This window comes from Penicillium canariense, assembly GCF_028826845.1.
Source record: "Penicillium canariense strain IBT 26290 chromosome Unknown utg000002l_segment0_segment0, whole genome shotgun sequence".
Lineage (NCBI taxonomy): Eukaryota > Fungi > Ascomycota > Eurotiomycetes > Eurotiales > Aspergillaceae > Penicillium > Penicillium canariense.
In genome coordinates this window covers 2545929-2573919 of record NW_026622729.1, presented here as the reverse complement: position 1 = coordinate 2573919, position 27991 = coordinate 2545929, and the positions used below count along the sequence as shown (strand labels likewise).

The following is a 27991-nucleotide window of genomic DNA, read 5'->3' as shown; positions in this document are numbered from 1 at the left end:
CCCAGGTATACAGTACTTCGTCGCAAGTGTGAGAAAGAAGCCCTACTATGGTGTAGCCTTGCTCATACCAATCAGACGCTTGACACCGACCTATAATATGACGATTAGTATTATGTTTATATTTAGGGGAACTTTGAGAGGAGATTGAGAGGAGAAACCAACCATCCAGTTGCCGCACTCCTCCGTCCGGTTAGTCATGATGTCGAGGTGGACAAGGCGAGCGGTCTCATAGTCCTTGGACTGGATAGCGCGGGACAGGTTGGCCATGTCTTCCACGGTGTTGGGCTTGAGCAGATCCTCATTGTTCAGGTGGTCAAAGAGGATGTTCAAGCGGCGCTCAGCATCCTCAACCTGTGCCTTGAACGATGTGGGTGCGCGAGCCTTGACGCGCTGCATGTCTGACGAGAGGATCTCGTAGATAGGCAATGCGTTGGGAGGGATATGGGATCGGTCACCAGGGGCTATGGAACATGTTAGTTTGTCAGATTCTTGTTTTGGGTGTTGCAAGAATACATACGGTACTTGGGAGTCGCGGGGGGAGGAGCAACCGCCCTTGAAGACTGAGCTGTGCCGGGCCGAGATCCCTGGGGCGGAGGGGGGACTGAGGCTAAAGCCATGGGAGGAGGCTGAACAACAGCAGGCCCGCTTGGTGCGTACGGGTTTCCCGCTGGAGGTGGCGGCGCCGCGGCTTGGGGAGCATACGGCGAGGGACCACCATGGGGAGGAGGCGGCACTGGCGCGCGAGTCTGTAATTGCGGGCCTGGGGCCTGAGCAGCCGGGCTTGGGGCGTACCGGTTGGTTGGCGGCGGCATGCTAGGTGGGGCATTGTACGGCGACGGCCCACGAGGGATTGATGCCGGAGGAGCCATAGTCGACGTAGGAGGAGACTGGGGCAGCGAGGCATAAGGGTTGACTGGAGGGGGCGGAGATGCGCCGGGAGGCACGCTCGATGTGGGAGGCGACATCACGCGAGGAGGAGCACCTCCCTTGGGTGGAGGTGGAACAGAAGGCGCACGCTGGGGTCCAGAAAATGGTGCTCCTGGTGGCGGAGGACCTTGAGTGAGGGTAGGAGACTGGTTAGGGAATGGAGAGCTGATAGTAGAGGCGGCAGCGGCAGGAGTGCTACGACGCGAGACGGTTTTGGCGAAGCCCTCTGGCAAATCATTCCATGCAGGAAGGCCCGTAGCGGTGGTGTAAGTGGTAATGGTGTTACCTGGCGACTGGGTACCTGCGCGCGGAGGAGGCGGAACGACACCGGCAGGTTGTCCACCGAATGCAGACGGAGGACCGTAGGCTGGGGCTCGCATCCCCTGGGTTGGCTGGTATCCGGCTGGTGTGTAGCCACCGCTGCCAGCACCGCCGAGCGAAGCGTACGGGTTGGCAGGCTGGGATGGGGAGCCAGCCGGGGGAGCATACGAGCTCACTGGTGGCTGCGCAGGAGCAACAGCGGGTGTCGGGGGCGTATAAGGGTTCTGCGCACCCACGGCAGGGGATGCCGATGAGAAGGTCTGCTGGGGCTGGTAGAGGTTGGGCTGCTGAGGAAGAGGCTTGAAGCTTTTTGCAGTTGTAGCGGCCTGCACCTTCTGCGGTGCCTGTCTCATTGCCAGGTTGATACGGTTGCGAGCCACCTCAGCCTCAGGGTGCTTCGCAGGCACAAGGTCGAGATACTTCTGAGCAACCTGCAGACGTCCATGGGTGGCGACGACATCAGCATACTCGATATACTTCTCGTATAAGTTGCTGAGGCGCCAATCCGACTCCTTCATCCGTTCAGTGTCCTGGAACTTGGTGACCTGGCGGAAGATGGTCACCTTCTCAATTAGGCCCTGCAGAGCGCGGACGTGGATAGAGAAGGTGGAGTTATCCGTGTCATTCTCGATTCCCCGCTGCTCATTCTCACGGAGTTCCTCAACCCAGATAGAAACAACCTTCTCAAGCTTGGCACCGGCGAGGAAGCAGAAAGAGGCATCCTTACGAGCGGCCTTGTCGTCAGAGTTGCGAACCTGCTCTTCAATGCGGTCACCGAGAGCATCACAAAGATCAGGGAATTCCTTCTCATCAGCGAAGGTGCACAGGGCGGCCATCACCTCCTTCCAGTTCGAAAGGTCAGCATTGTGCACGACATCCCAAAGGTTCTTGCCAACAATGGAAGCAAGCAGGCGCATATAGTTGGGGCCGCCGGCCTGCTTGGAGAAGTAGTACTCCTGTGCCTTATCAATGCACTTTTGGCCGCCGCAGATGGCGATCATGAAGGCGTCGGACATACGATCCTCGGCAAGGGCCACATCGAGTGCCTTTTCGAACTCGCCGAGGAGCAAGGCGCGGGTAATCTTCTGCTCTGCTTCACTCTCGGAGCCATTAAAGATTTGGAAAGGATTGTTCGTCTGGGCACCCTTCGAGGCAGCCAACTCCGTCAAGAAGTTGTCACTGTCCGGGTTTGCGTCGAACATGGATTGCAAACGCTTGTGCTTCTTAGCGTTTGATTTAGGCTTTTCAGCCACTCCATTGGTCGCTTCATCATCCTTCTTATCCAGGGCGAGCTTGGCCAGGCTATCAGCGGCGTCCTCGGTCGAGTCCTGGAAGCCCAGGTACTCCACCAGTCCCTTGCGGGGGTTCTCAGACAGCAAGGCCTGAATGACCTTCCAGTCGGCCTTCTCCTCTTCGGTCGAAGCCTGGGCGGCACGAGTTTCGCAGAGACTCCGAAGATCACCTTCCTTCAAGGCGGTCTCAAAGCTTTCTGTAGCATTGCCTACACTCGAGTCAACTTCAAAAGGAGTGAGTCTGATCTTTGATGCGCGAGAGCCCTTCTCAGCGAGACCAATAGAGACAACCCGACCGCCAAAGCCAAAGGAGGCACCACAGGGCCGTTCGAGCCATCGCGGGGGCTTGGGCAGGGAGAATTTGGAGACTTGCGGCTGTGTTTGGGCCTTGGCAAAGAAGTCCTCGCCATCAAGGGCCTGGTTGTGGTCAACAATAGCCTGGGCATTGTCAGTCTTGGTGTTCTGGAGGGTCTGGACTGAGATTCTGCCATCAAACGAGGCAGTCGCAAAGAAATTGGGGTTGTGCGGGTTCCAGCGGGTTTGGAAGGTCCAGTTCGTGACAACGGGGAACTCGCCGTAGGCCTGGCCAGTCTGGGGGTTCCAGCAAATGTTGCGATTATCCTTGCCGGACGAGAGCATAAGATCGGGATCCTGGTCGCACCAAGAAAGGGACAACACTCCAGACTCGTGGCCCTTCAGAGTCTATACGTTATGATGTTAGCATCTTCAATTACACGGTTCATTCATGTAAAAGCATCACTTACTCGTTCGGGGGCGTGAGAGTTTCGCAAATCCCAAACATAGATCATGGGGTCTGACTCGAGGGGGGTGGCGGTGATCAGCTTGGTGGGCTATGGAAAATGGAGTCAGTAACAAGCCAAAATATCGCTCCAAGGAGAATATCCCACCTTCGCCGGGTCCCAAGCAACAGCGCTGACAGCTTTCCGGCCCATGTTGTTCAGAGTCAGGCTCTCCTTCTTGGTCTTGACATCCCACACGGTCACGAAGCCAGCGCTGCTGCCAGTCACCAGGATGTGCGCGACCTTCTTGTTCCAGTCCAAACATTCGATATCGTCGGTGCGAGCTGCGGCTGTACCCAGTCGGAACGGGTTCTCGACATTGTTTAGATCTGAAATGAACAGTTCGCCCTTCGCACCACCGGTGGCCAAGAGGTTGGAGTGTTTAGGGTTGAATTGGAGGGCCTTGATAGCGCCGGAGTGATCCTTGTTTCTCGAAATCAACGAATCGCTATTCTGGGTCAGCCACCATATCTCTCTAGGACTGGGATCGAAATACAACCCACCTAGACCCAGAAAGCAGCTTATCGGCGTTCCACAGATCCAATGAGCCATTCTCCAAACCACCTGCGATGACGCCCCGTTTGGTATCATCGAACTCAGCCCAGGCCAAGTCATTGAAGCTAATTAATTCGCCGAATCAGTATACATAGAAACCATATGGCTTCGGACCTGGCAGCTTACCCAGAATCGGTGTCGATTTTAGCTACCGGCTGCAGCTCCTCGCTGGCATCCTGGCAATCCAGACTCAAATCCCAAAGCTCAAGACATGTCTTGTTCGAGAAATCAACATCGACGGCACCCGCCCGGGTTCCAGTGGCAATCAATGGTGATGCAGCCCCAGGAGACCAGGCAAAGGTGGCCGTCCTTGGGATCTCCCGCAGACGGACCATGTTGTAGGGGAGGGATGATTGTGTTGGGAAATTCAAAGCCAAAACAAATCAAATGTCCAATATAAGCGACAAATTCAGATCCCACCCCTGTACAGAATTGACAACGGGGGGTGTGATGCTCGACTGGCCGCAGTAAACCAAGTGGCCTCCTGGGCTTGGAGGGACCGGGGAACCCGCGCTAAACCTCTTTAGGACCTCGCCAAAACACCTCGAGGCTTGTCGCACGTGATATCAAGTTCTCTTTCGCGGGCATTCAACCAGAGCTGCGGGTGACGAGCACAACTAACGTCCTGAACGCAGTTTTCACCCGTTTCGCAAGTTTGTAGCAATTCCCACGTGCTACCTTTATTCTCGACTGAATCTGTTCGACTTCCCGAAGAGTGTTGCGCTCCGATCACAAAATCCAGCACACACACCATGAGCGAAAGCACAAGGCTTAAGAGCACGGTCTACGTGGGTGGTCTCGACCAGGCCGTGTCAGCGCAGACCCTGGCGGAAGCATTTGTTCCATTTGGAGAGGTTGTCGACATCTCTCTGCCCAAATCAGACGGGCCCAACTCCACCGACACCCACCGCGGCTTTGGATATGTCGAGTTCGATCTTCCCCAGGACGCTAAAGAAGCCATCGACAACATGGATGGCAGCGAACTATACGGGCGCACCATCAAGGTCGCAGCTGCCAAACCACAGAAGGACGCTAACGAGGGACTGGGCAGCAAGACTGCCATCTGGGAGCAGGTACGTGGGGTCCTCTATCTATTCCCATATTGGCGCATAATGACTAACTGCGCATTTACCTGCAGGAGGGCTATTTGGCCAAGTATGCAGTCGACGAAGAGGACAGGCAGGCAGCCGAAGAAGCTCGGGAGGCCAGCAACCGGCCGATGGACCCGATGCAAGGCTTGGAGCAGCTCGACGTTGCCGGGCCCAAACCCGAATGAAACACTCTATAACGATGGCTACGATCATAATGAAAGACCACGAACAACTAAACCACTTGCCGAATACAAATTCTCAACATACCTCCTCTGCAAAAAGTCGAACTATGTACACATGCCCCAGTTTCGAGCATGTCTTGAGTTTTTTGTTCTCTCCTCACTTTCTTTCCCGATTTCAACCAATCTCAGACAAATACAAGCGGCAAGAACTTCAAAAAACTTGGTTTCGCATTCTCGGGAGCTCAAAGAAACATGATGGTACATTTAGTGCTCGCGGCTCTCGGGGCTGTTGCGGGAGAGACGCAGAGTCTTGTCGGTCATGAGCTTCTTGGTGCTAGAGTAGATTGCGGCACCGACGGCAACGCTGCAGCGATTGAGTCAGTATTGGGGATATTGAAAAGGCTCGACAGTGGCGGGTGGAAGGCAAAAAGGAAAACTCGTGCATATGCATCGCGGAATCGGGCGGTCGTGTGAGATTAGAGAGAAACGTACCCAAGGACGATACCTGAATATCAAAAGAAGCGTTAGAAATCATTTAATATCCGTAGGCTCCAGGTGAGGGTACATACCGAGAGGGATCAGCTCAGGAGGACACTTCTTGATCATGCGCAGGCGCTGGGAGATGGTGTGGGCTATATGCGACCAGTCAGTTCAATGGCTCCTGGTAAAATCTCTCAAATAGGCCCGGTATGACAATGGCTCCACAGGAAATTGTGCTGTCGGGTTGTTGAGGGGGGTACCGTACCGCTGTGAGCCTCCTTCTGTAGACAGGAGTTAGCATTAGCCGAAACCGATCGTTTGATCGCCCGACCGAGTGAGGCGACCAAGGCGACGGGGGGGGACTTACGGGAGCCGGGCTGTAGAAGGCCCGCGAGGGCTGCATGCGCAGGACAGGGGAAGGGTACATGGTGACAGGTGGTTGAGGTGGTGAGTTGAGAGCTACGACTGAGCAAAGAGGAGTGGGATGAGGACGAGGTGACGGGCAGCTTCCAAGAGCGTCCTCTCAGTGGCTCGGGTGTTTTGGGAAAAGCGAGACGCTCAGTGGCTCTCGCTTGACCGCCCGCGGTCATACCCGGCACAAGCAGCTTCGGTCACCCAACGTCCGTTCTTCGCCCACCTGCTACCTCCCTCCTCCACTCTTCAACCCCCACAATCTCCATTGTTCCTTTCTTGTGTTCTTCTGCAGAAGCTACACATCGCCAAAATGGGTGCCATTCCGGAAGTCGACCCTGAGGAGCCCGTCGAGACCAAGCCTTTCAAGTTCGTCACTGGTAAGTCCAAGCAACCCCCCTCTCCCGCGAAAACCGGGGTCAATTGCCCAGTGGCAGAGTCAATGGCTAATCTTTCGGCAGCTGGTACGTATACCCTCGATTCCCTTGCGGCGTGGCCCGCGGCCGAGATACGGTTTCGGACGGGTGTCTCCCGATTAGGGCTGGGGTATGGTCAGACTAACATTTTTCCGACGCGATCGCAGGCTATGATGCGCGTTTCCCCCAGCAGAACCAGTACGTTTCTTGTCCAACTTAAAGTCTCGCGGCACTTCTAACGCCATGCTACCTCTCTAGGACCAAGCACTGCTGGCAGAACTACGTCGACTACTACAAGTGTGTGAACGCCAAGGGTGAAGACTTCCGCCCATGCCGCCAGGTATCATCGAACTCTACGCCTGTCAACCTGCCTGTCACAGATTCTGACTTCTTACGCAGTTCTACCACGCTTTCCGCTCTCTCTGCCCCAAGGCCTGGACCGACCGCTGGGACGGTCAGCGTGGTACGTATCCTACCCTCGGACGATAGCTCTCTTGAGATACTAACATTCGAACTTACAGAGGCTGGCAACTTCCCCGCTCACCTTGATAAATAAATAACCAGCGGCCGTCTTGTGTTGGTTAGACTGGGCTTCGTCAAATCTTGTGTATTGACAAACTTCCAATGTACTCTACCTGATCACGCGGGGATACATTTCCTTTCTTCATTGATGTAATCGTCCGATCTACCGGAGAAGGGGTGTCTATAAGTCGCCTTTGTGCAAAGATAAACGTGTTTCATTAGCTGATGCCTACATTTCTGAGGTAAATTCGGGGTGCGCCCTTTCATGTAAGATGTTATCTAATTAGATATCTACCGTGCGTTAGACTCAATGGACCGAGCAGACGGTGGTGCGAACTTCCGTTGCATTCGACACTAGGTATGGTACACCCATTTACGGTTTTAGCGATCACTTTGTTCCTCGCGGAAATGGTCTGCATGCAATTCAGATGTATCTATGTCTATATGGTTAAAGTCTCCAGGGAAAAGAATGCAACCTCCGCGACACCCTGTACATAGGATCAGGTCAGGAAAGCCGATGATCCAAATTCAGCAGACTGGTCTGGCTGGCGATCGCCCAAGCTCCTCTGGAAGGAACACTCCAAAGAAAAATGCAAGATATGTGCAAGCGAAGAAATGCTTGTATGGCCCACACCAGTGCTCCGCCCAAAAAATCATAAGAAAGAAATTCGAGTCATATATACGGGGAATAAATCGGGCGAAAAGATGAGCGAGATCAAGTGGAAACAACGGCAAGAGACGAGGGAAAAAAACAAGTGCAAACCTCTATATGCTGGTTTAGATACCCTTCAGTTTCCGATAGAGCTTCTTGTGCTCCTCAAGAAAGAGGAAGGTGGCGATGGTGTGAGGACCCAGACGAATGAAGCTGGGTACCCAACCACGGAAAGTCCAAGCAAGACCCTCCTTGCGGCAGATATCCCGCAACAGGCCAGCGATGCTGTGGCCACGGCTCTCGGCCGGGGATGCACTCATAATACGGGTCTTGATCACGTCGACGGGGCTGCAAACGGTGGTAGCGACAAAGCCAGCCATGAAAGAGGCAGTGAAGTGAGTGCCAACGTTGTCGCCCATGCCAATCTGTTCAATACACATGCGCTTGAAGATATCGTACGAGGTCAATTGCGAGGCCGTCATGAGGATCGCACGTGTCGAGTTCGGCCAAACACCGCGGAAAAGTGAGGTAACCCCTTCGGTTTTGGTCATTTGCACCAAGCCGTGGAAGGCATGGCGGTAGTTACGACGCTGTGCAGGAGGCAGAGCGGCGTCTGACTGCATTCGCACGTTGAGCACATCGGCAGGGTTACCGACAAACCCACCAATGAGGCCCGAGGCACAGGCAATGCCAAGCAGAGTAAAGAAACCGGGCGAGGTAGAGGAAGAGTCCGGAGAGGGTGTGGCGAAGCGGGATTTGAGTTCTTCGTAGATACCAAATCTTGTCGTCGAATAGGTGATTTGACGTAGAAGAGCGGCAGAGAGCTATGATCCAACAAGCCAGTGGCCAGATTATCAGCTTGGAAAAATAGAAAAAAAAAAAAAAGGGTCAAGCTGTGACGGCAGAACAAGCACCAGCATCCGAGTAGTGCTGATGCTCGCTGATGCTCGGCGGTAGCAAACATACACCATTGTATAATCCCAAAAAGCCATTATTCCTCAAGATATGACCAAACGTGCCCACCATCGTCTTCGGAGCATCGGGTGCGCGCGTTTGTAACCGAACCTAGTATGCGCCGGGTCCATGATCAGCAATAGGGTCGGGGGGCAAATGACTCGGAGGCAACTCCGGAGGGTGAAAGTACCTTGACTATAGACAATCAGGATTAGCACATGCGACAGATACATCGAGACCTCTTTATAGCAAATCCACAACATACCCAGATCTAATGGGTGCGTCACGCCAGCAGCGAAGCATGACGCCGAACCCCCAAACCAAAATGGGTAATGCACTTTCTTCGACTTGGACTTCGCAGGTGTCGATACGGGCGCCACCCGCGGGTGAGCGGCTGGGGCCTCCAGCAACTTGCCGCTGTCTGCCATCTCGAATGTCTCGAGGTGCTGGCACGGTAGAGGGGAGAGGGTTGGCGAGTTCGAAAGAGCGAGGCCCGCTCTTTTTTTGTGCAGGTCGGCTTTTTCGCTGTTTGAAGTAACTTTGGATCGCCAATACCGACGGAGACAAATCAGGCCGCCGAAGCGCCGCTCTACCGCCCCAGCCGGCGGCGCATCGGAGCCAATCATGATCGGCAACTCGATGGAGCCTGGTGCTGAAATCCAATCAGCGTCTCGGTTTTGATCGTGGCCAGCCCCCAGCCCGTAAGGGGCATACCGGGGGGCCTCTTCGCAAGTTGCTCCGAGATCACGGAGGGCCTGACGCTCGGGGATTAAATTGGACGCCGAGTCATTAATGACTGAACCGCATGCATCAAATCCATGTGTATCGCAGGAGCCGGAAATTGGAATCTGCCAAAGTGGTTCTTTGGACGGTGGTTTGCGGGCGGGAATCCTCGGTGGAATCGCGGATGGTGGGCGGCGGACGCAGGTCTTACCGAGGGACTGACGGGTCGCAAGTCTCTCCTCTTGGGTAGAAGACGACATTGCAGAATGAATGGATAAAAATCGACGGAGACAGATATTGAAACCGCAATAAGTAAAGGATTCTCCAAAAAGAAACACTGTTCGTCATGACTACAGTATAACAATATGTTCTTGATACGGCGACATGCCGCCTATGGCGTTCCACTATATAGTTCGGACCAACGGCGGCACTTCGAAGCCGAACGCCTACCGCGGAGAGAAATGAGGTCTATGCATTCTTGAAACTCTGCCAATATATCTATTATAAAAATAGTGAAAATAATGCAATTATATCTCCATATCAAAATTCAACTCGGTTCATTGGCCTAGAACATCGCTCGCCTTCAGCAAGTAGGCTGTACTCCGGGAACTTGTTTCCCCGGCCCCGGCCGTGTTTGGAGATTCCGCAGACAACCAGAAAACCACCGCCAGGTTCGATTGACCGAGACTCAAACCTCCGCAATGCGTTTGTTTGCTACCGGTCGAGCCCTACGCGCTAGTAGTGGGCGCTGGTCCATTGCCGTGGCTCGTCCGAGAGTGCCTATCCCCCGAACCCAATCGCTCCGCGAGTCTATCCCAGCTGTCTCTCGGCACTGGAGTTCGACTACAGCTCGCCCGACAGCAGATCAGAGCTCCGGTGCGGGCCAGGTCAATCAGCCGCCAAAACCCCGATCAAGCCTCAAAATTGAGGGCGACCACTATCCCACGGACCAGTGGACCAATACCCCTGATACAATCTTATCCCATGTTGGACAACGTCTGTACCTTGATGAGAACCACCCTCTCGCCATCACACGAAAGCTCATTGAGAGCCAATTCCCCGCACCGGTCTTCGGCAACTATTTCGAGACGAACCCCGTCGTGACCACCACACAGAATTTCGACGTGCTGGGCTTCCCGCCAGACCACCCGGGCCGCAGTCGCACCGATACCTACTACGTCAACGACAAAACGGTGTTGCGCACCCACACGAGTGCACACCAACAGGCATATTTCCAACAAATCAACTGCAATGAGAAGACCCGCCCGGAGGAAGTTGGATATACCGTGATTGCCGATGTCTACCGCCGTGATGCGATTGACCGTAGCCACTACCCAGTCTTCCACCAGATGGAGGGAGCTATGCTGTGGAAGCGGCCTGAGAGCAACCCACTCGAAGCCTCTCAAGAAACTGCCGCAAAGATCAATGCAGATGTTGATCTGATCCCGCGCCACAATGTTCCAGTCGAAGACCCCAACCCAACACTTCACCCCCAGCGCAACCCGTTGCAAGCAGAGCACCACAGCGAGGAGGAGGTCGGTGCCATTGCGGCGCACCTCAAGCGGTCCCTGGAGCGCATGGTCATCATGGTCTTCACGGAAGGGAACAAGGCTGCCGCCGCAAGCTCTGGTAGTGACGTCGAGCTAGAGCCTCTGAAGGTGCGCTGGGTGGAAGCGTACTTCCCCTTCACCAGCCCATCATGGGAGCTCGAGGTTTTCTGGCAGGGTCAATGGCTGGAGATCCTTGGCTGCGGAGTGATTAAACAAGATCTCCTGATCAACTCCGATGTTCCCAACCGCGTCGGCTGGGCATTTGGCCTGGGCATCGAGCGCATTGCCATGCTCCTCTTCAACATCCCCGACATCCGCCTCTTCTGGTCCCGCGATGAGCGCTTCCTGTCCCAGTTCCGCGCTGGCCACATCACCCGCTTTGAGCCTTTCTCCAAACACCCTGCCTGCTACAAGGACGTTGCGTTCTGGCTGCCTCCCGCCGCTGTTACCGGCGGTAGCAGTGCCGCGGGCGGTGCCGTGCCGTTCCACGAAAACGATGTGATGGAAATAGTTCGTGGTATCGGCGGTGATCTCGTCGAGGATGTTACATTGATTGATGAGTTTACACATCCGAAGTCTGGACGCAAGAGCATGTGCTACCGCATCAACTACCGTAGTCTGGAGCGGACTTTGACAAACGAAGAGGCTAACGAAATGCATGACAAGGTACGGTCTAAGCTTGTTGGCGACCTTGGAGTGGAATTGCGGTAATTAGATGAGTAGGAGCCTGTACTATACTTTCTACAACTTGTACAATACCAGACTAGAGCTGTTCTCGCCCCTTTTCAAACTCAAAACCCCACGTAGGTATCGGATTCCGCATGAATTATTAGATCATTCTCCAAGCAAGCAGACCACATGTCGACCTATATGGATGCTCACATCAAGATCAGAGGCAAAGATTGAAGACAACGGGAGGCTATAGGGGCGCCATCCCAGGGTGTATATTGTATTGTACAGGAGATGAGGAGAGAGAGTAGACTAGGAGACACAGATTGTGGGAAAGTGAAAAGAGAACAACCCAACACGAGACAATCCAGACGCCTCCAGTCACATGCAACACAAGGTGTATCATACAGATCCAAGAGACAAGCAAACATCAAGGAAAGGTAATTTTCCCGGGTCCAACAGCCAGCCGCAACCGATTGCAAATCCCTATCGTGATCATGACGTATGATATATGGTACAGAGGGAAGAAAAGATGGTGAAAAGAAAAAGGCGGAGCATTATGGTTGAGGTGAGAAGATTTAGGCGTTCTTGACGACGCCAACCTTGGCAGCCTGCAAAGAAAAGATTGTCAGAAACAAACTAGAATATGTATGAACCGTGGTAAAAACTTACGCGAACAACACGCCCATTCAAGCGGAAGCCCTTGCTCTGGGTGTACATCACATCGCCGTCCTCCAGAGTGGCAGACGGTGCCATGAAGGTAGCCTCGTGCAGGTTAGGATCGAACTTCTGCGGCTTGCCCTCCACTTCTTCGCTGGGATCGAAGCGCTCCAGCCCGTGCTTCTGAAGTGTGTTCAAGAGTGTCTTCTCGGTCATCTTGAGACCGGCGACGAGGTCAAGCAGTTCTTTGTTCTCATCGGTGCGCTCAGCGTTGAGCTTCTCCGCGGGCACGGCCAGCAGCGCGCGGTCGAAGTTGTCAATGCTCTCTAGGAGGTCCTTGGCGAATCGCTGAATGGCGAAGTTGCGGGCGGCATCCATGTCACGCTTGGTGCGCTCCTGCAGGTTGCGGAATTCGGCGACAGAGCGGAGATATTTATCCTAAGTGTTGTAAGCACGGATAATTAAGGGCGGACGAGAGTATAATTGAGGCGGAAACAACGAACATACCTTCAGATCAGTAACCTCCTTCTTCTTCTCCTCAAGCTCCTTGCGGCAGGGGTCCTCCTCGGCATTCTCAGCAGCCTCACCCTCCTGCGTAGTTTCCTTCTTCTCCCCGTTGTTTTCAGTGGAGTAGGCACGGCGAGCGGGCAGATGAGCGAATGGCCGCACAGCCGCGGGCAGCTGTGACTGCAACCGTGTTGTCCGGCGGATAGCGAGCGATGCCGCGGATGTGGAAGTAGAGGTCAGGACCGACCGGGCGGCCTGTGCCTGTCTGAGGATGGTGCGCTGGAACATTGTGTGAGGATAGACAATTGAATAGAGGTATGCGAAAAGTGGAAGAAGGGAAGAGTCGGTCGGTCCGCAGTTCGATCGCGATAGCTGATCGTCGGGAGAATTTCATCGAACATCACCTGACCGCTTTAGCTCCGGGAAAACCGCTGGCCCGAAGTAGATCGTGCTCGCTTTCCTGAACCGGAAATGAAGTCAATTGCATCAAGGGTTCACTGTCAAACTTAATTCTAGCCATTTAAATAAACAGAATTATGTTATATGCGCAGATATAGTATACTATGGAAATGAAATATCAAAATAGAAGCAGACATATCAGCTCCCTAATCTCGCTTGTCTGGCAAATTTCAACTTGGGTTGGGTGTTTATACAAGTCTATAAGGTTCCAAGCGTCCTTCTAGCTCTGTTAGGGATCTAGACGATTAGGTTAATTCTTGTGTTTTCTTGTCTGGGCGGTACGGTTGATTGAAACAGACTCCACGCGGCCAGGGTTGACTACTTCATAACCTTGCTGTCCTTCGGGAGGTACTCGGGCTTCTTGATGAGGTTGTCGTCCAATTTTGATTGTATGAAGTTTGGAAAGCACATGAATATGCCCAATCCTTCACCACCCATCCTTGTTGACAAAATCAATGCCATATCGTCCCCAACTCCAGTGGGGCGGACATAACCACCAGTAGGGCAAAACTCATGACCGGGACAAATCCATTGCCCCTTCGCAGTTTGCCCATCAGCTGCACCTTTATCCACGGAGGTAGTGATGGAGTGCTCGATCATAAGCCCCTTTGTTTCAGGAGGAAAAGGATTGCCTTCGATGTAGAGTGATAGACCTCTGTTCGAGTCGTCCAGCCAGTCTCCAACTTCCAAGAAAATGTCTTCTCACTTAGACCCAAAGCCCATCAAAATCGTGGTCAAATTGACTTGCAGAGTGTAGATAGGTTCTGCGACCCATAATTTGTTCGGTTTGGCGAGTTGCTTCCCAAGCGCTCAATACGCCGTATAAGAATTCAACAGTTGCAGAGGATTCGGCGAAAGTCATTGAGGTGTGAAAATTCAATAGATGAACCTGAAACGTACAGATTTTAGGCCGTGAAATGGTCAGCTCTTAATTCAGGTATTCATAGCCCCAGTATTAGTGAGCGTCAGATAACCGGCTCGCGCCTCCACAACCCGGTTCGTTTAGGCAGGGGCATCAATACCCCAAACTACCGGGCTCCGCGACGTAGGTAGCGGGAGCTTGGACTTAGATTTTAGTAGAAGATAATAGAGAAATAACTAAAATAGATTAAGGTTCTTGGCTTGGGTCATGGTAGACCACTGATCCGTGTGGATAAGTCGAGTATTGCACGGTCCCCCTGGGGCTGATCATTTATATAGACGGCCAGAAATCCATTTTTGAGGTGTGAGATCCTCAGTTCCCGAGCAATTTTACGCATCAGCTCAAAGTATATATTTTTATCTTGTTATTCACTGGTTGTTAAAGGAATTGTCACCATGACCCAAGTAGTCAGGAGTCGTGAGAGGAACATTCTCCAGTCAATTACCAAGGAAGCACGAAGGGTCCATTTTGTTCATATTCCTTGAGGCCATATTGCTCGATTGAATAGATGACAGCAGACATTACCCATATAGAACTGGCTCTTACTAAGATTTCCGGCCCCATCAAGCAGTACTTCAGCCTCTATATCGAGTATAAAGTTCGAGACTGTCTCGAAGGTCGCAGAATCTCCATGGCATTCTTTGACTGGGTCCTCAACGAATCCATGGAGGCTTTAGTGGAATATGTTGTCTCCTGCCCCACCTATTCTTGCCTCGGAGTTCAACGGTCTGAATAAGCTTGGCCGGGTAAGGGGTGCCTACTACATGACTCAAGTTGGCTGTATGCTGCTGTTTGGTCAAGCTCTTGTCCCTTTTTGATGTCAAACATGTTTCCCTGGCGTAAATTGGTCTTCATACTAGATTTTGCAATTTATGGTGCATCTCACAACATTGAAGCGTCATGCTGTTGCTGCTATTGGCTCTGCAAGATATTGGGTCTCCGTGCAAACCAGAATGAAAGGAACAAGCATGATGCCGGCTTTTAGAGATGAAAATCTGCGTCCGGCTTCATACAAGATGGACATGTAAACCGCACGGAAAACGGTGCACGAAGGGAAGGTGAGCCCATTGACAATTATGCACATCAGCCCAATGGACAATAAAACGTCACCCCACGCCATTGACGGCGTGAAGCAAAGGCCCTAGCAATACTTGGCCTTGTTCCCGAAATCACATTCTGTTTACTAAAGGGGCCAATGATGGTTGGGCGGATTGCAGATCCGCCAGCTCTGGAACGGGGGTGGTGAACATCTTGACAGAATGGGCTATTTCTGTATAGGCTAGTATGAAAGATGTCCAATGGGATGAGATAAAATGATCAGACTGATGATGATATTAGAAAATCAGGGGGATTGCCTGTTGGAATGGCTATCCCCTGGCTGTACGGACGTATTTCTGTCCGTGCGGCCGATACTCGGCTGTTACAAAGCCTGAGTTTCCCGGTAAGCCAGAATTATATACGGAGTACAAAAACATAAGAAACCTAGGCGCTTGATAAGCCCGTTCTTAGTGGCAAGTTACCACTTGTCAGCAGATGAAGGGATATCTTACCGCTAGCAACTGATTGGTTGCTACTGGGTTCACACTCGTTTAGTATTTCGTATGTAATTAGGGATTAGTCAGTAACTCAGGCTTTGTAACAGCCGAGTATCGGCGACACGCCTGTATCACAGAGGAAAGTCTACAGCAGCGCTTCCCCCCCATTTTCCTTCTCAATCAATCAATGTTATTCATCTATATTGGTTCCGCTTGATATCATTCGTCGTCCCTGCATACCAGGCTATACAGTATCAGCTTGCCCTGATACCACTCCACATATTTCGACACATCTCATAAGCCAGCGAGAGTGCCGTGGCCTCGACTAAAAGCTACGAATGTAAGGGATAAGAGAACTAGAGGTGGGAGACGTGGAATTGATCGATGCAAGAGTCACAGCCCAAATGTTCTTATCGGACATTGCGGCACGTGGGTTGTGTGTAGAGATCGAATGTTGGGTCTGGCTTGCGCCAACGCCGAACGAAGAATAACCTCGACACCTCAGGCAGAAAGCCAGGCAGCAAGCCAGGCAGCAGCTAGCAGTTGCCTGGAGGAGACCCACTGCATAGGTCTGGTAGCGGGTTCAAGTCGCAAGATAAAACCACGGTAAACCCATTGCTTTTCCCCTTAGATTACCTTTATTTTTTTATTCAGTACATACAAGAGTGGTAAATTGATTGAAATCAATAAGCATGGCGAAACACACTCTCGACCCTGGTTCCGCATCAACAACACGTCGGGTCCGGCCGACTCACATCGACAAGAGGCCATTTAAAATCACCAACTTGGATGATGGCGAGGAGGTCCATCAGTCTTGCCTCGTGGTCCATGGTGAATGCCAGGCTCTTGACTATGCCGAGACCAACTTCGTGTCAGTCTCATCTTCTGACATGCTACACCCGTCACCAACAGCCCAACACTGGCCATTGAACAAAGGCCAGTGGACCGCACTCGTGATGCTCTCCCCCGGGCTAAACAAGCTGGCCTTCAAGCTGAATCATGCCGGGGGGACATCGGATTCACTGGAAATTACGGTGAACTATCTTCCCTTGTTGCAATTGCCACCTCTCCATCTCGCCATTCTTGTTGCGAAGGATTCACCCCTGCTCATCGACTGCCCACCGGCCAAATACGGGAGCATATCGACTGCGCATAGCGGCATTGATGCTGCGATTTCCAAGCTTCGTATGTCTGCCTATATGTGGCAAGCTCTGACGGCAGAAGATTTCCGCCAAAAAGGACTCGGGAGGCGCTCATTTCGCCTGGAGGAGGAATGGGCCCCTAATACTACCACTCAACGGGCTCATCAGTACGTCCCAGAAGAGAGCAGTCAGATGGGGACCGTCGCAAAAGTCCATATAATCCGATCGGAGAAGACGGTCGCAGAGCTCAGAGATGCCGACATTGCTCAGCAAAATCCTGATGGTCGAGACCGAAATGCCCTGCATAAGTATTTTGAGGAGGCGCTGATCAAATATGGAGCTCCTTTCGAGTCGAGATGTCGCCCGGTTGTTGCCGGTATGATCCTGGATGCGCACTACTCCACCGAACAATCCATGATTACGGCACACGCCGCTTTGGGTTGCCACAAGCGCGATGGTGTTTCCTTGGGAATCTTTGGAAGCCATCTTGCCTATTCGTGGCCGCGCTTTCTGGAGGAGGTCCCCTCGTGCCTGACAGATATGACGCCTCCCGGTGATACTGTCGGGAACGATAACGGTGAATGCGAAACTATGCGCGGCGCGTGCTTTGTCGGCCAAGGCGCGTTTCTGCATGAAGTCGGCCATGCATTTGGCGCTGACCATACGACGGGAATAATGGCGAGAGGGTACAGCAAAAGCTGGGCCATGAATTTTGTTGAACTTGAGGCAGACGACTCCAGAAAGAATGAGTCGAAGTGGGACTTGCAAGACACGCTCAAGTTCAAATTGTTACCGCACTTCGCTCTCCCTGGTGATCATCCCGTGACCAAGGAATTTAAGCAGGCCAACGTGAGAGTTGAGGTTTCCATTGGAAGAAACGACGAGTTGGACCCCGATGATAAGAACGAGGGCCTCAGAGTTTGCTGTGCTGCAGGACTTGCGCAAGTGAAGATCCAGAGTGGCGAGAACGATCCTACCATTCATGACTTTATGGACGATTCCAACTCGTCCCCTTGCACCGAGTTTCAGATCTTCAACATCCGTGAGAAATTTGACCAGAGCCAAGCGCTGAAAATCACCGCCATTGGAATGAATGGTAAACAGCGTATCGTCAGCGACTTCTGGGCCATGCTCAAAGATCTTCCATACGTCCTTCTTCCCGGCAGTGATCTTATTCTTCACAAGAAATCTGTGCGATCTCCTCATCTCGAATCGGTTGACAATGACGATCATTTCATCAAGTGGGCCATGCTTCTTCACCACCGGGGCAAAGATGGTCAACTGTACCGTGCGACATCAATTGATCTCCGAGTCGGATGCACCATGGATGGAGCCGTCGTCTACTACGCTGACGGACAACACGCTAATTGCGGCCCTGCGCACGATCGGCACTCCGGCGAGCCTCACGAGTTTGGTGGGCACGAGTCAGAGCGGCGCGACATTCCCGCCGGTGAGACTATCACTCAGGTCAAGATTTGCACGGAGTCCTCCGGATGGGGAAGCCTGGCAGGTATCCGGATGACCCTGAGCAATGGAGACGAATGGGGTTATCTCAATAACGGATACGACGACAACAATAAAGATCGCGATAACGAAAGCAGTGAAGCCGTTGTGACCCTGAAGCCAGAAGAGGGTGAGGTTATTGTTGGATTCTATGGAACGAGTGACCGAGACTCCGGTTTTACCCAGGAATTTGGAATTTTGACAGCCCCGAAGGGAGTGGAGCTACCGGAGAGCATTTATGATAACCTTGAGCTGCTGGCCCAGCCAAATTGACTCCGTACGGGGTTGATGAGCCGCACCCTAAAGGTCATTCGCACCCTGATGGACACTCTGATCTTTCTGACATGATGGTCCTTTTTGGATGATTATTACTACCATTACTACTACCAATATATGTTCAAATCATCATGTTTTTGGTATTTTCTAATAGACTAGGTTTTTGGCTACTAACATGATTTGTCATGGGTCTTTGTAGCGTTTCTGACGATTCTAGTGGAAAGATATCACCCTGACGCTGGCCGCGTTTGATCACCTTCGCATTTTCTTTAGCCTGGTTCCGAATATACCGTAGTCCCTGCCGTCGCTTAACAAGCCTTGTATCCGATAGGCCCTTACGCTTATTACAGTGTGGCTTTTGGTCTAATTGTCTATAATTGTATCTCTAGCACTGATGTATCGATAAGCTGGCAGTTGAGCTCAGTCCCACGGAGGCTAGTTACGCGAGCTTCCATGCCTGGGTTTTATCTTGTGCGTCCCAAAGATATCGACAGGCTTGGACGGCTTCACCAGTCACATTAGGATTATCCGCGAAATGAAGTTGACACCACCGGGGTTTGTGAGGACAACGGTATTGCTACAGTGGTCCGCGATGGCTTCCACGCCAGCGCTATCATTTCAGTCGAGATCCAGGGAGGTCATGTCTTCGTCTTCCGCAGAGAAAGTCTTGAGGAATGTGAGGCAGACATCGGGCAGCTGTGGGATTCAAAGTGGTAAAGTGAAGGCTGTGGTGATGAGCAAGGTGTCCAGTGAGCCACCCTGAAATACCCGAGAATTAATAGCATCTAGGACGCCGTCAAGTACGAGAATCAGCAGCAGCCTCAGCCAGAGGAGCCTGCGAGAATACCGTACTTGAAGCTGGCCTGAAGGCTGGGGCCTCGCCTGAGAGGACTAGCATGATTGCTAGCAATCACAATGTTACGGGGCTTGCGGAGGGGCAATGCGTTCTTGAGAAGCACTATTGAAGAAGCTCTATGATGTGTTAAGATAATCAAAGTGCAAATTTATGGCCAAATCATAGGATCACAGGATCAAGCAAAGAATTGATTGCTCGATCTAAACTTTGTACTCTTGCCCGATCGACCTTCCATCAACCTTGTTAAGATTCAGGCTTTCAATGTCAATGTTCTGTAGTAGTCGCACCTAATAGACTTAGTAGCTGCAACCGACATAGCAATGGCCATTCAACTTACATTCACGGCAGTGACCGGTCCGAATTCCTCTGGAAGACGGATGAAGCAACTACTTCCGCACTCCCCGCAGAATTGGTGCTTCACCTTACGCTCGGCAAATTGATAATCTTTTAGCGTATCCTCACCTTTTTCGATGGTGAAATCCTTGGTGAACGGGTACACGAGCAAGTAGCCGTTCTTTGTGCAGATGGAGCAGTTGCAGCTATTGGTAGGGTACTCGCGCAGGGGTGGCGATAATGTGAAGTTGAACCGCACGGCACCGCAATGGCAGTTGCCGGAGTGAGTGCTGCTCTCACCGGTGGGGGTAGGGGGAAATGGCATCTTGATATTGAGATGGCACTAATCTTGGTCAGAAGGTGCTTGCTGCGGGGTCCGAATGGCCTTTTAACGGACGGGCTTACGCCAAGCCTGCTTATCTTCGGCGTCGACTTTTCCCCGCAAGGCTGAGGGCTGAATTTTTACTTTTCTGCTTCTGGCGCGAGCTAGAAGCTGAAAATCATATTCGAAGTAGATCTCTTAACCGGGGTGGGACTTCATTCTGGATCAAGAGAAAAATCAATATCGGTAAGCGTAACGATTTTAATACAACTAATCATAGGCAGACTTCCATCCTCTGGAGAGATAAAAGTAGGCCGGGTCCTCAACTTGTCGGTAAAACCGAACCGGCTATATAGACCACTTTTTCTGCGCCTCTCGTGCCTCATGCAAGCTTTTCTTCGTAGATGCTAATGGCTCTAAAGTCTTGAGGCGCAGGAGAGCGAGTTCGGTAACTAGCATCTTGGGAGTTAATCATCACTAGAGACAAAAGTAACTAATGGTGCACCAGGAGTCGATGATAGAGTGGCTCCGGTAGTCTATCACATTTAGAATCTTTGCTAATGGAGTCATTTTATAGTCCCTTTATATATCGATCGGAAACACCACGGTTAACGATTATCGGAGCCCGAGTCTGGCGGCCCGCGTGAACTTCGGTGGATCCGCGGAGGCAGCCGCTTGTACGCGTCTTACATCGAATCGCGCCGCTATAAATCAAGCTAATGAAAGGGAATAGGCATCAAGGACATGTGTCAGCACGTTAATGCCATCCCTAGTGGTGTCAGTCTGATGAAATATTATCGCTTTATCTCATTCTTCTAGTTCTTTTTCTTTAGTTTGGCGTGACATTACTTAATTCTCACGGCTCCATCTCCAAGGGCGAGCATGCACGCCAGCACCCGCTGCCTGTCAAGCTAGTTGTGTAGCATCTGGGTGACAACCCTAGAGATTACAGCGAGCATGGGCGCCTGTAAGCAAATCTATTCCTGGATTTCCGAGACTATCTGAAGCGCTTTCAGGGGGTTGAGAAGTGAGATCCGAGAAACCTCGGCCCGGCTTGGCTTCTAGCAACGATGACACTTTGAATTTTGAAGTCAGGTCTTGCGGGCTGTTCCTTGCTCCAGAGGAGATGGAGGAGAAATTATGAAAGTACTAATTCACTTTATGGATTTGATGCGATTATCTCTATCGGGCACTTGCCCATTTTGCTTGCTTGGAAGTTTTGGTTTGATGTAGTATAAAATTCATTGCCTTGCTCGAGCTATTAATATCTTTTCGGTCTCTGGCTTTCGCATCGTGTAGTCGTAAGTATCGAACTTTTTCCACTAGTCTTTACCAGGTAGCAGTTTTTATTGTTCTCAGCAACCCATAATCCAAGCAATAATCCAGAAGCTTCAAAGCCAACGTGGACCGGTATTCTTCTTAGACTCGATTCCAGTGAAAAATGCCTCTAGCATCCGCATCCTGTAAGTCCAATCTCTCCGGTTGCTGAGAGCATCCAAGCACATTTGTGATTCCCTTTTTCTATCTTCCGCAGTCAACTCAAAGCCTCCGTGCTTGGATACAACACCCACACTCGGCAGTACAGTGACCGACCCCCTTCGCTCGCCCTGGAGTTGCCTCTCGCCTCTCACAACAACCACAGTCCCGACCACAGCAGCCTCCCCTACCCGCACAATCGTTTCGGAGTTCCTTGTGAAGATACCACTTCGGATGTTTATGATTCCTGTGATATGCTCGCGAAACGGGTCCGTTTAAAAGCGTAGCTTCGTAGTAGTAAAGCTCTCGTTCCGCTAGCCAGTAGGATTTGTCAATGTGATCCAATCTCTCGGCGTACTTTTGAATCATCTCTGGTTGCTTTTCTGAATCAGATCATTTGAGGGACTCGTATTTCTGCCGAATAAATGCTTCTTCCTGAGTCAATTTTCGGAGTAATAAATCAGCACCCTCGAGTTTGGCGAGTGCTATGCTCCAAACAGCTGGTGATTTTCGACGTTCCTGCTTGGGTACATTACGGCCATGGTCGGCATAATATTGTACTATCGACTCTCGGAGTCTCTGAACGGAGTTAAATGTACCATAACGATCAAGTAAAGAATCACAGGCTTCGTAGAGAGGGATTAAGGCCCAGCCGAACATTTTGGAAAATCTGGAAAGAGGGCGGGAGAGAGAAAATATTCATGTTGCAAATTCTGCGGAGGGTGGGGAAGATCTTAAAAAGCGCTACAAGCTGCATGTGCCTCTATCGCGATCAATGACGATGAATGAGGTATAATGCAGCAATGTTAATTTCTGAAAAAATCATGAGATCAGACACATCAAGTTTGTAGAAATCTTTGGCCGATTTTGTTTCAACAAATTATTTTGTAAAGTTGGAAAATTCGAGGTAAAAGCAATTTTCTTTTTGCCGATCAACAGTACTATTGTTATTTGATATAAAAAGGGCCTCGGGAGACTTGCATCTTTCGGGAAATCAAACCACTCTCCCCTGGGCGCAAAATTATTTTTGACACATAAAGTACACTGCGGTACAAAATTGACCCAGGATAGAAAATGGTGAGCGGTAAATACTAGTAATTTTGTGGACCAAGATAAATTCTCATGCTCCCATGCTGCAGATATGAGTCTAAATATTACACTAGTAGAATATCGGTTGGGCTTTGGAGCCAGCCACCACAATCTGGGGAAGACGATGTAATTCGATCGGCTCGTAAAGCTTAACTCCGAGCCCCATCTGCAGGTATAACGGGGAGGGCCTTAGACTTAGTAGCAACAAATTGAGCTATGTTCTACACTCCTACGGGATATAGATATGACACAATTACGGGCGAACGGGGTCTCTCATGACTACCAATAGACTGCAAGTCTCGCGGCTCCAGCCTTGTTACGCTGAGGAACACACCAGCACTGCCCTCGATTCATGCACATCGTCTAGGTCACTTTTACGTGGTTCCCATCAAGAGGATGCTAGAAGAAAATGATGACGAAATAGAACAAAACAACATACATCGATAATCATTCTTACTAGACGCTGATCATCCTTACAAATCGATCTCCTAAGGCATTCGCAGCCAAGGGATTACCCCCACTAACTAGCTCCCGATGCAGTGTTGTGCCGCCAATCTTCTCCGGTGCACCCTCGATCATTACCGCGCCTTCGTCTCTCAATGCCGACTCGACCTTGTCAATCTCCCCACCCAACAAGGTCTCCATGACCTTCTCCTCGGCATCACTCCACGAGGTAATCTTGTATCCCCTATAAACGAAATTCCCATCCCCCGCTTCCTTCGTGCTTAGCAGTGCGTATGGCCCATGGCATATCACAGCGGTGGGTTTATTTTCTCGATGGAAAAAGCGCAAAATTCGGCCTAATTCCGGGTCCGCACCTAAATCCTGTAGGGGCGCGTGTCCACCAGGGATGAAGACTCCTGCAAAGGTGGCCAGCTCATCATCGCTGATGGTACTGAATGGACGGGGCCGGCTAAATCCGTTCTCTCGTCTCATGCGCTCAATCAGATCCTGCTCACGTTGACGCTCGTAGAAGTTGCCTGCGTAGGCGAGCAATGACTCGCTATTGGGGTCTGGAGCTGGTTCTTGGCCTTTGGGGGAGGCGAAGGTCACCTCATGGCCAGCGTCGAGTAGTTTCTGTAAAGGCTTTGCGAGTTCCTGTAGGAAGAACCCCGAGGGCTGCTCGACTACCTTGCCAGCTTCATTTCCTCTGGTCTTCTTGAGAGGGAAACTGTGCGCATCGCTGAGGATGATGAGTACCTTCTTGGGAGGCATAATTGTAAAACGTGCGAATCATTCAAGTCCTTGACTGAAATTTATTTATGTGCTAATTCTCCAGAACTAGAATAACAATTGAATTTATATTGCATCGAGATGTATCCACAACGGAAAATGCGTCTAAATGACATAAACATGACGATTTTAAAATTAGTATCTTGTAATGTACAGATGAGATTTGATGTTAACAAATTTGCTTCTTCATATAGAAACGAACTCGTCGTGCATCATTCTGATGTCAGAGAGGGATAACTTAGCTTGTCATGATAGAAGTGAGCCTGCCTCAATCAAATCAAGTATACCTCGGGCTTACTATCATCCGCTACCCGTCCGTCCCGGCTTTCAGAAAATACTTCTCCTCGCTTTCCGCGTTCTTCGTCCCCAATATCCATATCGCCGCCAGTCGCTTCGGCAAGATACTGCACGGGAAAACGCAAGCGAGCCATGCCCTATACTCGCGTACTCTTTCAAATTCAGGTGCTCCAAAGGCTAGGCACTCTGTATCCATGTGGTATTTGCTTATATAAACTAATATAATTACTCGCAGAACCTATAAAGTAGTTAGAGACTGTAGGTAGGAATAGAACTCACTGGAAGACGACGGACATAAACCCAACATACGCGGCGACCATCATGAGTGAAAACTCGACGCTGGAGCGGTCTCACACTTCCTATGCTAACTCGTATCTAAAGTCCAGCCCGGGGGTATTCGTCATTTCCGGACGAGAGGATGTGGGGTACCGCGTGATTCTCGGGATGTGGAGATGGAGATGGCCCGTTAGATGCCCTCCCTCTTCAACAACCACGCGGATATCTGCTCGGATACCCGCTCGTACTTAATTCCACCCAAAGAATAAATTGAAATTCTTCCAAAATATTCCATCGGGTTAAAAAAGCGCGTACCGCAGCACCGTCATCACCGCAACAACCAAACTGATACAAATCGGAAACCACCGTTGTGCCCATCTCCTGAGCTCCTTCGGCATGATTGAACAGACTCTCGCCGGCAAGGTGGCCATCGTCACCGGGTCATCCTCGGGCATTGGCGCGGCTATCGTGCGAGAATTGTCCTCACGCGGGGCTAACGCTGTCGTTAACTATCCGTTTTCCGGGCTCAAAGCTGAGGCGGACGCCCTTGTTGCTTCGCTGCCCACTGAGGCCGTTGCAGTCGAAGCCGACATGTCGAAGATTGAGTCACCACAGAAACTCGTGGACGCTGCCTTGGAAAAGTGGAGCCGCATTGACATTCTTATCAATTGTGTCGCATTGGCCGTGAATAAGCCGCTGGAGGAACAGAACCTGGAAGATTGGGATCTGCTGGTGAATATAAACGGACGTGGGACTTTCCTCATGACCAAGGCTGTTCTACCGCATCTCACCAAGGGCGGTGGCCGAATTGTAAACATTGCGAGTATCTCAGCCCGCGGGCCGCCGCCGAACCAGACCATCTATGCCGGCACGAAAGGCATGGTGGATTCATTTACCAGGTGTTGGTCAGTATGCCCAGCATGATCAGACCCGCAATATATTGAACGATTCCGCAGGGCCAAGGAACTTCCTCCTAAATATGGATGCACCGTCAATTCCGTTAGCCCAGGACCAACCATGACCGAAGGCTTTGCTGCGGCGGGGGAAGAGCAGATGAAGATTCTCCAGCCGACTATTGACCAAACACCCGTGGGTCCGCGGATGGGCCATCCTGATGAGATTGCGTATGCGGTCGCATTCCTTTGCGAAAAGAGAGCCCGGTGGATCAATGGGGAGCATATGATTGCATCGGGTGGGTTGTTCATTGATTAGAAATTGTGGGGTTTTCTGGACGGGGGCCGCCCCCACTGGAGTATATGTGATATGTGACCGAGTCTTGCGAAGCCCTTCCTCTTGCGTTGAAATTAGGCAGAAATAAACTTAATTTGTGATGACATAGATGGCTCTATTAATCCACATTCCTCGAAGGCTCGATAGGGTCCTGTGTGCCCCTTGCGACCTCGCTGGAGCATTTGTGAGGTGGTTTCCTTGTCAGGCTGTTTGCGGTTGGAGCGTAGGTAATCGCCCTAGCGCAAGGCTGGGCGAATGTCGCCGAGTCGGCCAGAGGGGCGAATGCATACCGATCTATGCATCGTATTTATTTGATCCGTTCGTTGGGGCCATTCGGAGAGTTTGACCAAGCAAGAAGGACTTAAGAAGGCGCCAGTGGACTGGTTCTCAAAGTTCTGTATCCATTGACAGAATTCCAAAAGGCGTTGCCTTCAACAGCGCTGCTTTCTGTGACTTTAAATATTTCTCCTTTTCCATACTACCATGCCTCTGCAAATGGACCCAAATTGACGTCAAGCCATGGCACCTTTCTTCTCCAAACTGGCTGCGAATCCCCGAGCTCCAATGACTGATCCGATCACGATCCGATCGGTGGTGCAGCCCAGCATAGCAAAATGCCTGGAAGAACTTCCCGAATTTCCTGAGATCGATCATGAAGTTCATCACATTACCTCCTATGATGGAAAGACTATTGCCATCCACCGGTTTTGGAAGAAGGGTCTGAATACAACGACACCCGGACCCGCCCTGGTGCATACCCACGGCGGGGGCACCATCCTGGGCAATGTGGGCATGTTCCACGGGTACCTCAAACAGCAGATTCAGCAGCACGGGATCCAGATTTTCTCGGTTGGCTACCGCTCGGCGCCCGAGAACCCCTTCCCCACACCCGTCGAGGACTGCTACGCCGGTCTGCTCTGGGTCAACCAGCACGCGGCCCGATTTTCGATCAACCCAAATCGACTTGGCGTGATGGGCGCGAGTGCTGGGGGCAACCTGGCGGCTGGCATCACGTTGATGGCCCGCGACCGCGGGTTCGCACCCCCGGTGGCGAAGCAGATTCTTATCTACCCCATGCTAGACGATCGCAACACGGCCCCGTACCCGGCCCTCCAGGACCTGGTCATGTGGCCGACAGAGTCCAGCATCGTGGCCTGGTCAGCCTACCTGGGGGCGGAGTTTGGCACCGATAGCGTCTCGCCCTATGCAGCCCCGGCGAGGGCGGCCAGTGTGGAGGGGTTGCCCCCAACATATCTGGAAATTGGGAATCTGGATATCTTCCGCGATGAGGTGCTGGAGTTCGCCTCGAGGATTGCTGCGGCCAACATCGAGCTGGAAATCCACATGTATCCGGGTCTGCCGCATGGGTACGATATGTTTGCGCCTGTATCCACGGCTGCGCAGAGGGCGATCACTGACCGGGTGCGCGCGGCCGTGGCTCTGTAGCGCCGAAAAATGAAAGGGAGAGGGTTGCAGATAGTTCATGTAATAGAAGGCAGCCTTGATTTGACGCCCAATAGAATGCCATTGATCCTTGCATGTTTGCGCTTGCGCTTCCGTACCAAGACCCTGTCGCAAGCCATCGGGTAAGCGGTGCGGGCTTGGCGCTCCGCGTGGCACTGCCGGGCGGAGCGAGGCCGCAGCCGCGTAGACACTCTCCAGGCAGACTCATAATTGTGACGACGGGATGAGTTGGGGGCTGAGGCAGAGCAGCGGGGATCAGGATGGAGAGGCGGAGCTCTGATTCAGTCTGCGCAGTCAGTACATTCAGTTCGTTCAGTTCCGTAAGGACCGAAGAGAGGACAAGGTGTGGCGCATGAATATGTGGCGCATGCGGCAATCGGCCCGAGCTGCACGAAGAGACTGCCCCAGCTGGGTTAAGTTTCGCAAAACAAAGACCAATGGCGAGGCTGAAGCGGCGAGACCTGAGGCCTGGAGGTTGGAGAAAGTGGGTCGCCAGGAACAAAGGGCGTTTGGGTCCCAAGAAGTCCACGACGTGCGGTGGCGTCGGAGTGGGTGGTGCACAGCCCTCCAACGCTGCCTCCGGCAATGCTGCGCCTCCCCCCGACACTGCGACCGAGCAAAATCGACTCGGATAAATACCTGCATGCGGTCTCGGTTCACCCAAACATCATCGCCAGATTAGAACTCCGAGACCGAAACAGTGGTTTTGCCCCTGAAAAATCGAGACCGTCTAGACCTCCGCCTCCGCCTCCGCCTTGACCCTCTCGTCTTATCCGGTGGCGACCTCCTCTTTATCTTTCCACTCTTAACCTCCGCTTCACTCTCCCACCCTCAACTGTCGGTTTTTTTACCTGTTCCTTCCCGAC

The 27991-nt window shown here is 51.8% G+C and overlaps 12 protein-coding genes across 12 annotated transcripts; 6 read left to right on the top strand and 6 right to left on the bottom strand.

Annotated features, from left to right (window-relative positions):
* Positions 1-45: 45 nt before the first annotated feature.
* Positions 46-4230, bottom strand: sec31 (putative protein transport protein (SEC31); the record flags this gene model as incomplete). The annotated part of the gene is made up of 7 exons (XM_056686256.1): positions 46-90; positions 163-461; positions 518-3242; positions 3305-3391; positions 3449-3788; positions 3844-3960; positions 4022-4230. The coding sequence occupies 7 exons, from the start codon at positions 4228-4230 to the stop codon at positions 46-48; spliced, it is 3822 nt and encodes a 1273-aa protein (XP_056544998.1).
* A 417-nt stretch (positions 4231-4647) lies between these two features.
* On the top strand, positions 4648-5171 carry N7482_004130 (RNA-binding protein; the record flags this gene model as incomplete). Its single annotated transcript, XM_056686255.1, has 2 exons — positions 4648-4968; positions 5034-5171. The coding sequence occupies 2 exons, from the start codon at positions 4648-4650 to the stop codon at positions 5169-5171; spliced, it is 459 nt and encodes a 152-aa protein (XP_056544997.1).
* Positions 5172-5432: 261 nt separating this feature from the next.
* On the bottom strand, positions 5433-6075 carry N7482_004129 (uncharacterized protein; the record flags this gene model as incomplete). Its single annotated transcript, XM_056686254.1, has 5 exons — positions 5433-5532; positions 5661-5673; positions 5738-5800; positions 5914-5929; positions 6016-6075. The coding sequence occupies 5 exons, from the start codon at positions 6073-6075 to the stop codon at positions 5433-5435; spliced, it is 252 nt and encodes an 83-aa protein (XP_056544996.1).
* Positions 6076-6372: 297 nt separating this feature from the next.
* On the top strand, positions 6373-7031 carry N7482_004128 (cytochrome c oxidase subunit VIb; the record flags this gene model as incomplete). The annotated part of the gene is made up of 5 exons (XM_056686253.1): positions 6373-6439; positions 6521-6605; positions 6734-6815; positions 6875-6938; positions 6997-7031. 5 exons carry the CDS (start codon positions 6373-6375, stop codon positions 7029-7031), a joined length of 333 nt encoding a protein of 110 aa, XP_056544995.1.
* A 743-nt stretch (positions 7032-7774) lies between these two features.
* On the bottom strand, positions 7775-9586 carry N7482_004127 (uncharacterized protein; the record flags this gene model as incomplete). The annotated part of the gene is made up of 4 exons (XM_056686252.1): positions 7775-8473; positions 8616-8714; positions 8794-8798; positions 8869-9586. The coding sequence occupies 4 exons, from the start codon at positions 9584-9586 to the stop codon at positions 7775-7777; spliced, it is 1521 nt and encodes a 506-aa protein (XP_056544994.1).
* Positions 9587-10027: 441 nt separating this feature from the next.
* Positions 10028-11587, top strand: N7482_004126 (phenylalanine--tRNA ligase; the record flags this gene model as incomplete). Its single annotated transcript, XM_056686251.1, has 1 exon — positions 10028-11587. One exon carries the CDS (start codon positions 10028-10030, stop codon positions 11585-11587), a length of 1560 nt encoding a protein of 519 aa, XP_056544993.1.
* A 536-nt stretch (positions 11588-12123) lies between these two features.
* grpE (mitochondrial nucleotide exchange factor MGE1) lies at positions 12124-13000 on the bottom strand (the record flags this gene model as incomplete). The annotated part of the gene is made up of 3 exons (XM_056686250.1): positions 12124-12156; positions 12218-12643; positions 12713-13000. 3 exons carry the CDS (start codon positions 12998-13000, stop codon positions 12124-12126), a joined length of 747 nt encoding a protein of 248 aa, XP_056544992.1.
* Positions 13001-16320: 3320 nt separating this feature from the next.
* Positions 16321-18546, top strand: N7482_004124 (uncharacterized protein; the record flags this gene model as incomplete). The annotated part of the gene is made up of 1 exon (XM_056686249.1): positions 16321-18546. The coding sequence occupies one exon, from the start codon at positions 16321-16323 to the stop codon at positions 18544-18546; it is 2226 nt and encodes a 741-aa protein (XP_056544991.1).
* A 1059-nt stretch (positions 18547-19605) lies between these two features.
* Positions 19606-20063, bottom strand: N7482_004123 (GFA family protein; the record flags this gene model as incomplete). Its single annotated transcript, XM_056686248.1, has 2 exons — positions 19606-19692; positions 19743-20063. 2 exons carry the CDS (start codon positions 20061-20063, stop codon positions 19606-19608), a joined length of 408 nt encoding a protein of 135 aa, XP_056544990.1.
* Positions 20064-23081: 3018 nt separating this feature from the next.
* N7482_004122 (type 1 glutamine amidotransferase domain-containing protein) lies at positions 23082-23840 on the bottom strand (the record flags this gene model as incomplete). Its single annotated transcript, XM_056686247.1, has 1 exon — positions 23082-23840. The coding sequence occupies one exon, from the start codon at positions 23838-23840 to the stop codon at positions 23082-23084; it is 759 nt and encodes a 252-aa protein (XP_056544989.1).
* Positions 23841-24827: 987 nt separating this feature from the next.
* Positions 24828-25643, top strand: N7482_004121 (SDR family NAD(P)-dependent oxidoreductase; the record flags this gene model as incomplete). The annotated part of the gene is made up of 2 exons (XM_056686246.1): positions 24828-25336; positions 25388-25643. 2 exons carry the CDS (start codon positions 24828-24830, stop codon positions 25641-25643), a joined length of 765 nt encoding a protein of 254 aa, XP_056544988.1.
* A 537-nt stretch (positions 25644-26180) lies between these two features.
* N7482_004120 (alpha/beta hydrolase) lies at positions 26181-27107 on the top strand (the record flags this gene model as incomplete). The annotated part of the gene is made up of 1 exon (XM_056686245.1): positions 26181-27107. The coding sequence occupies one exon, from the start codon at positions 26181-26183 to the stop codon at positions 27105-27107; it is 927 nt and encodes a 308-aa protein (XP_056544987.1).
* Positions 27108-27991: the final 884 nt, after the last annotated feature.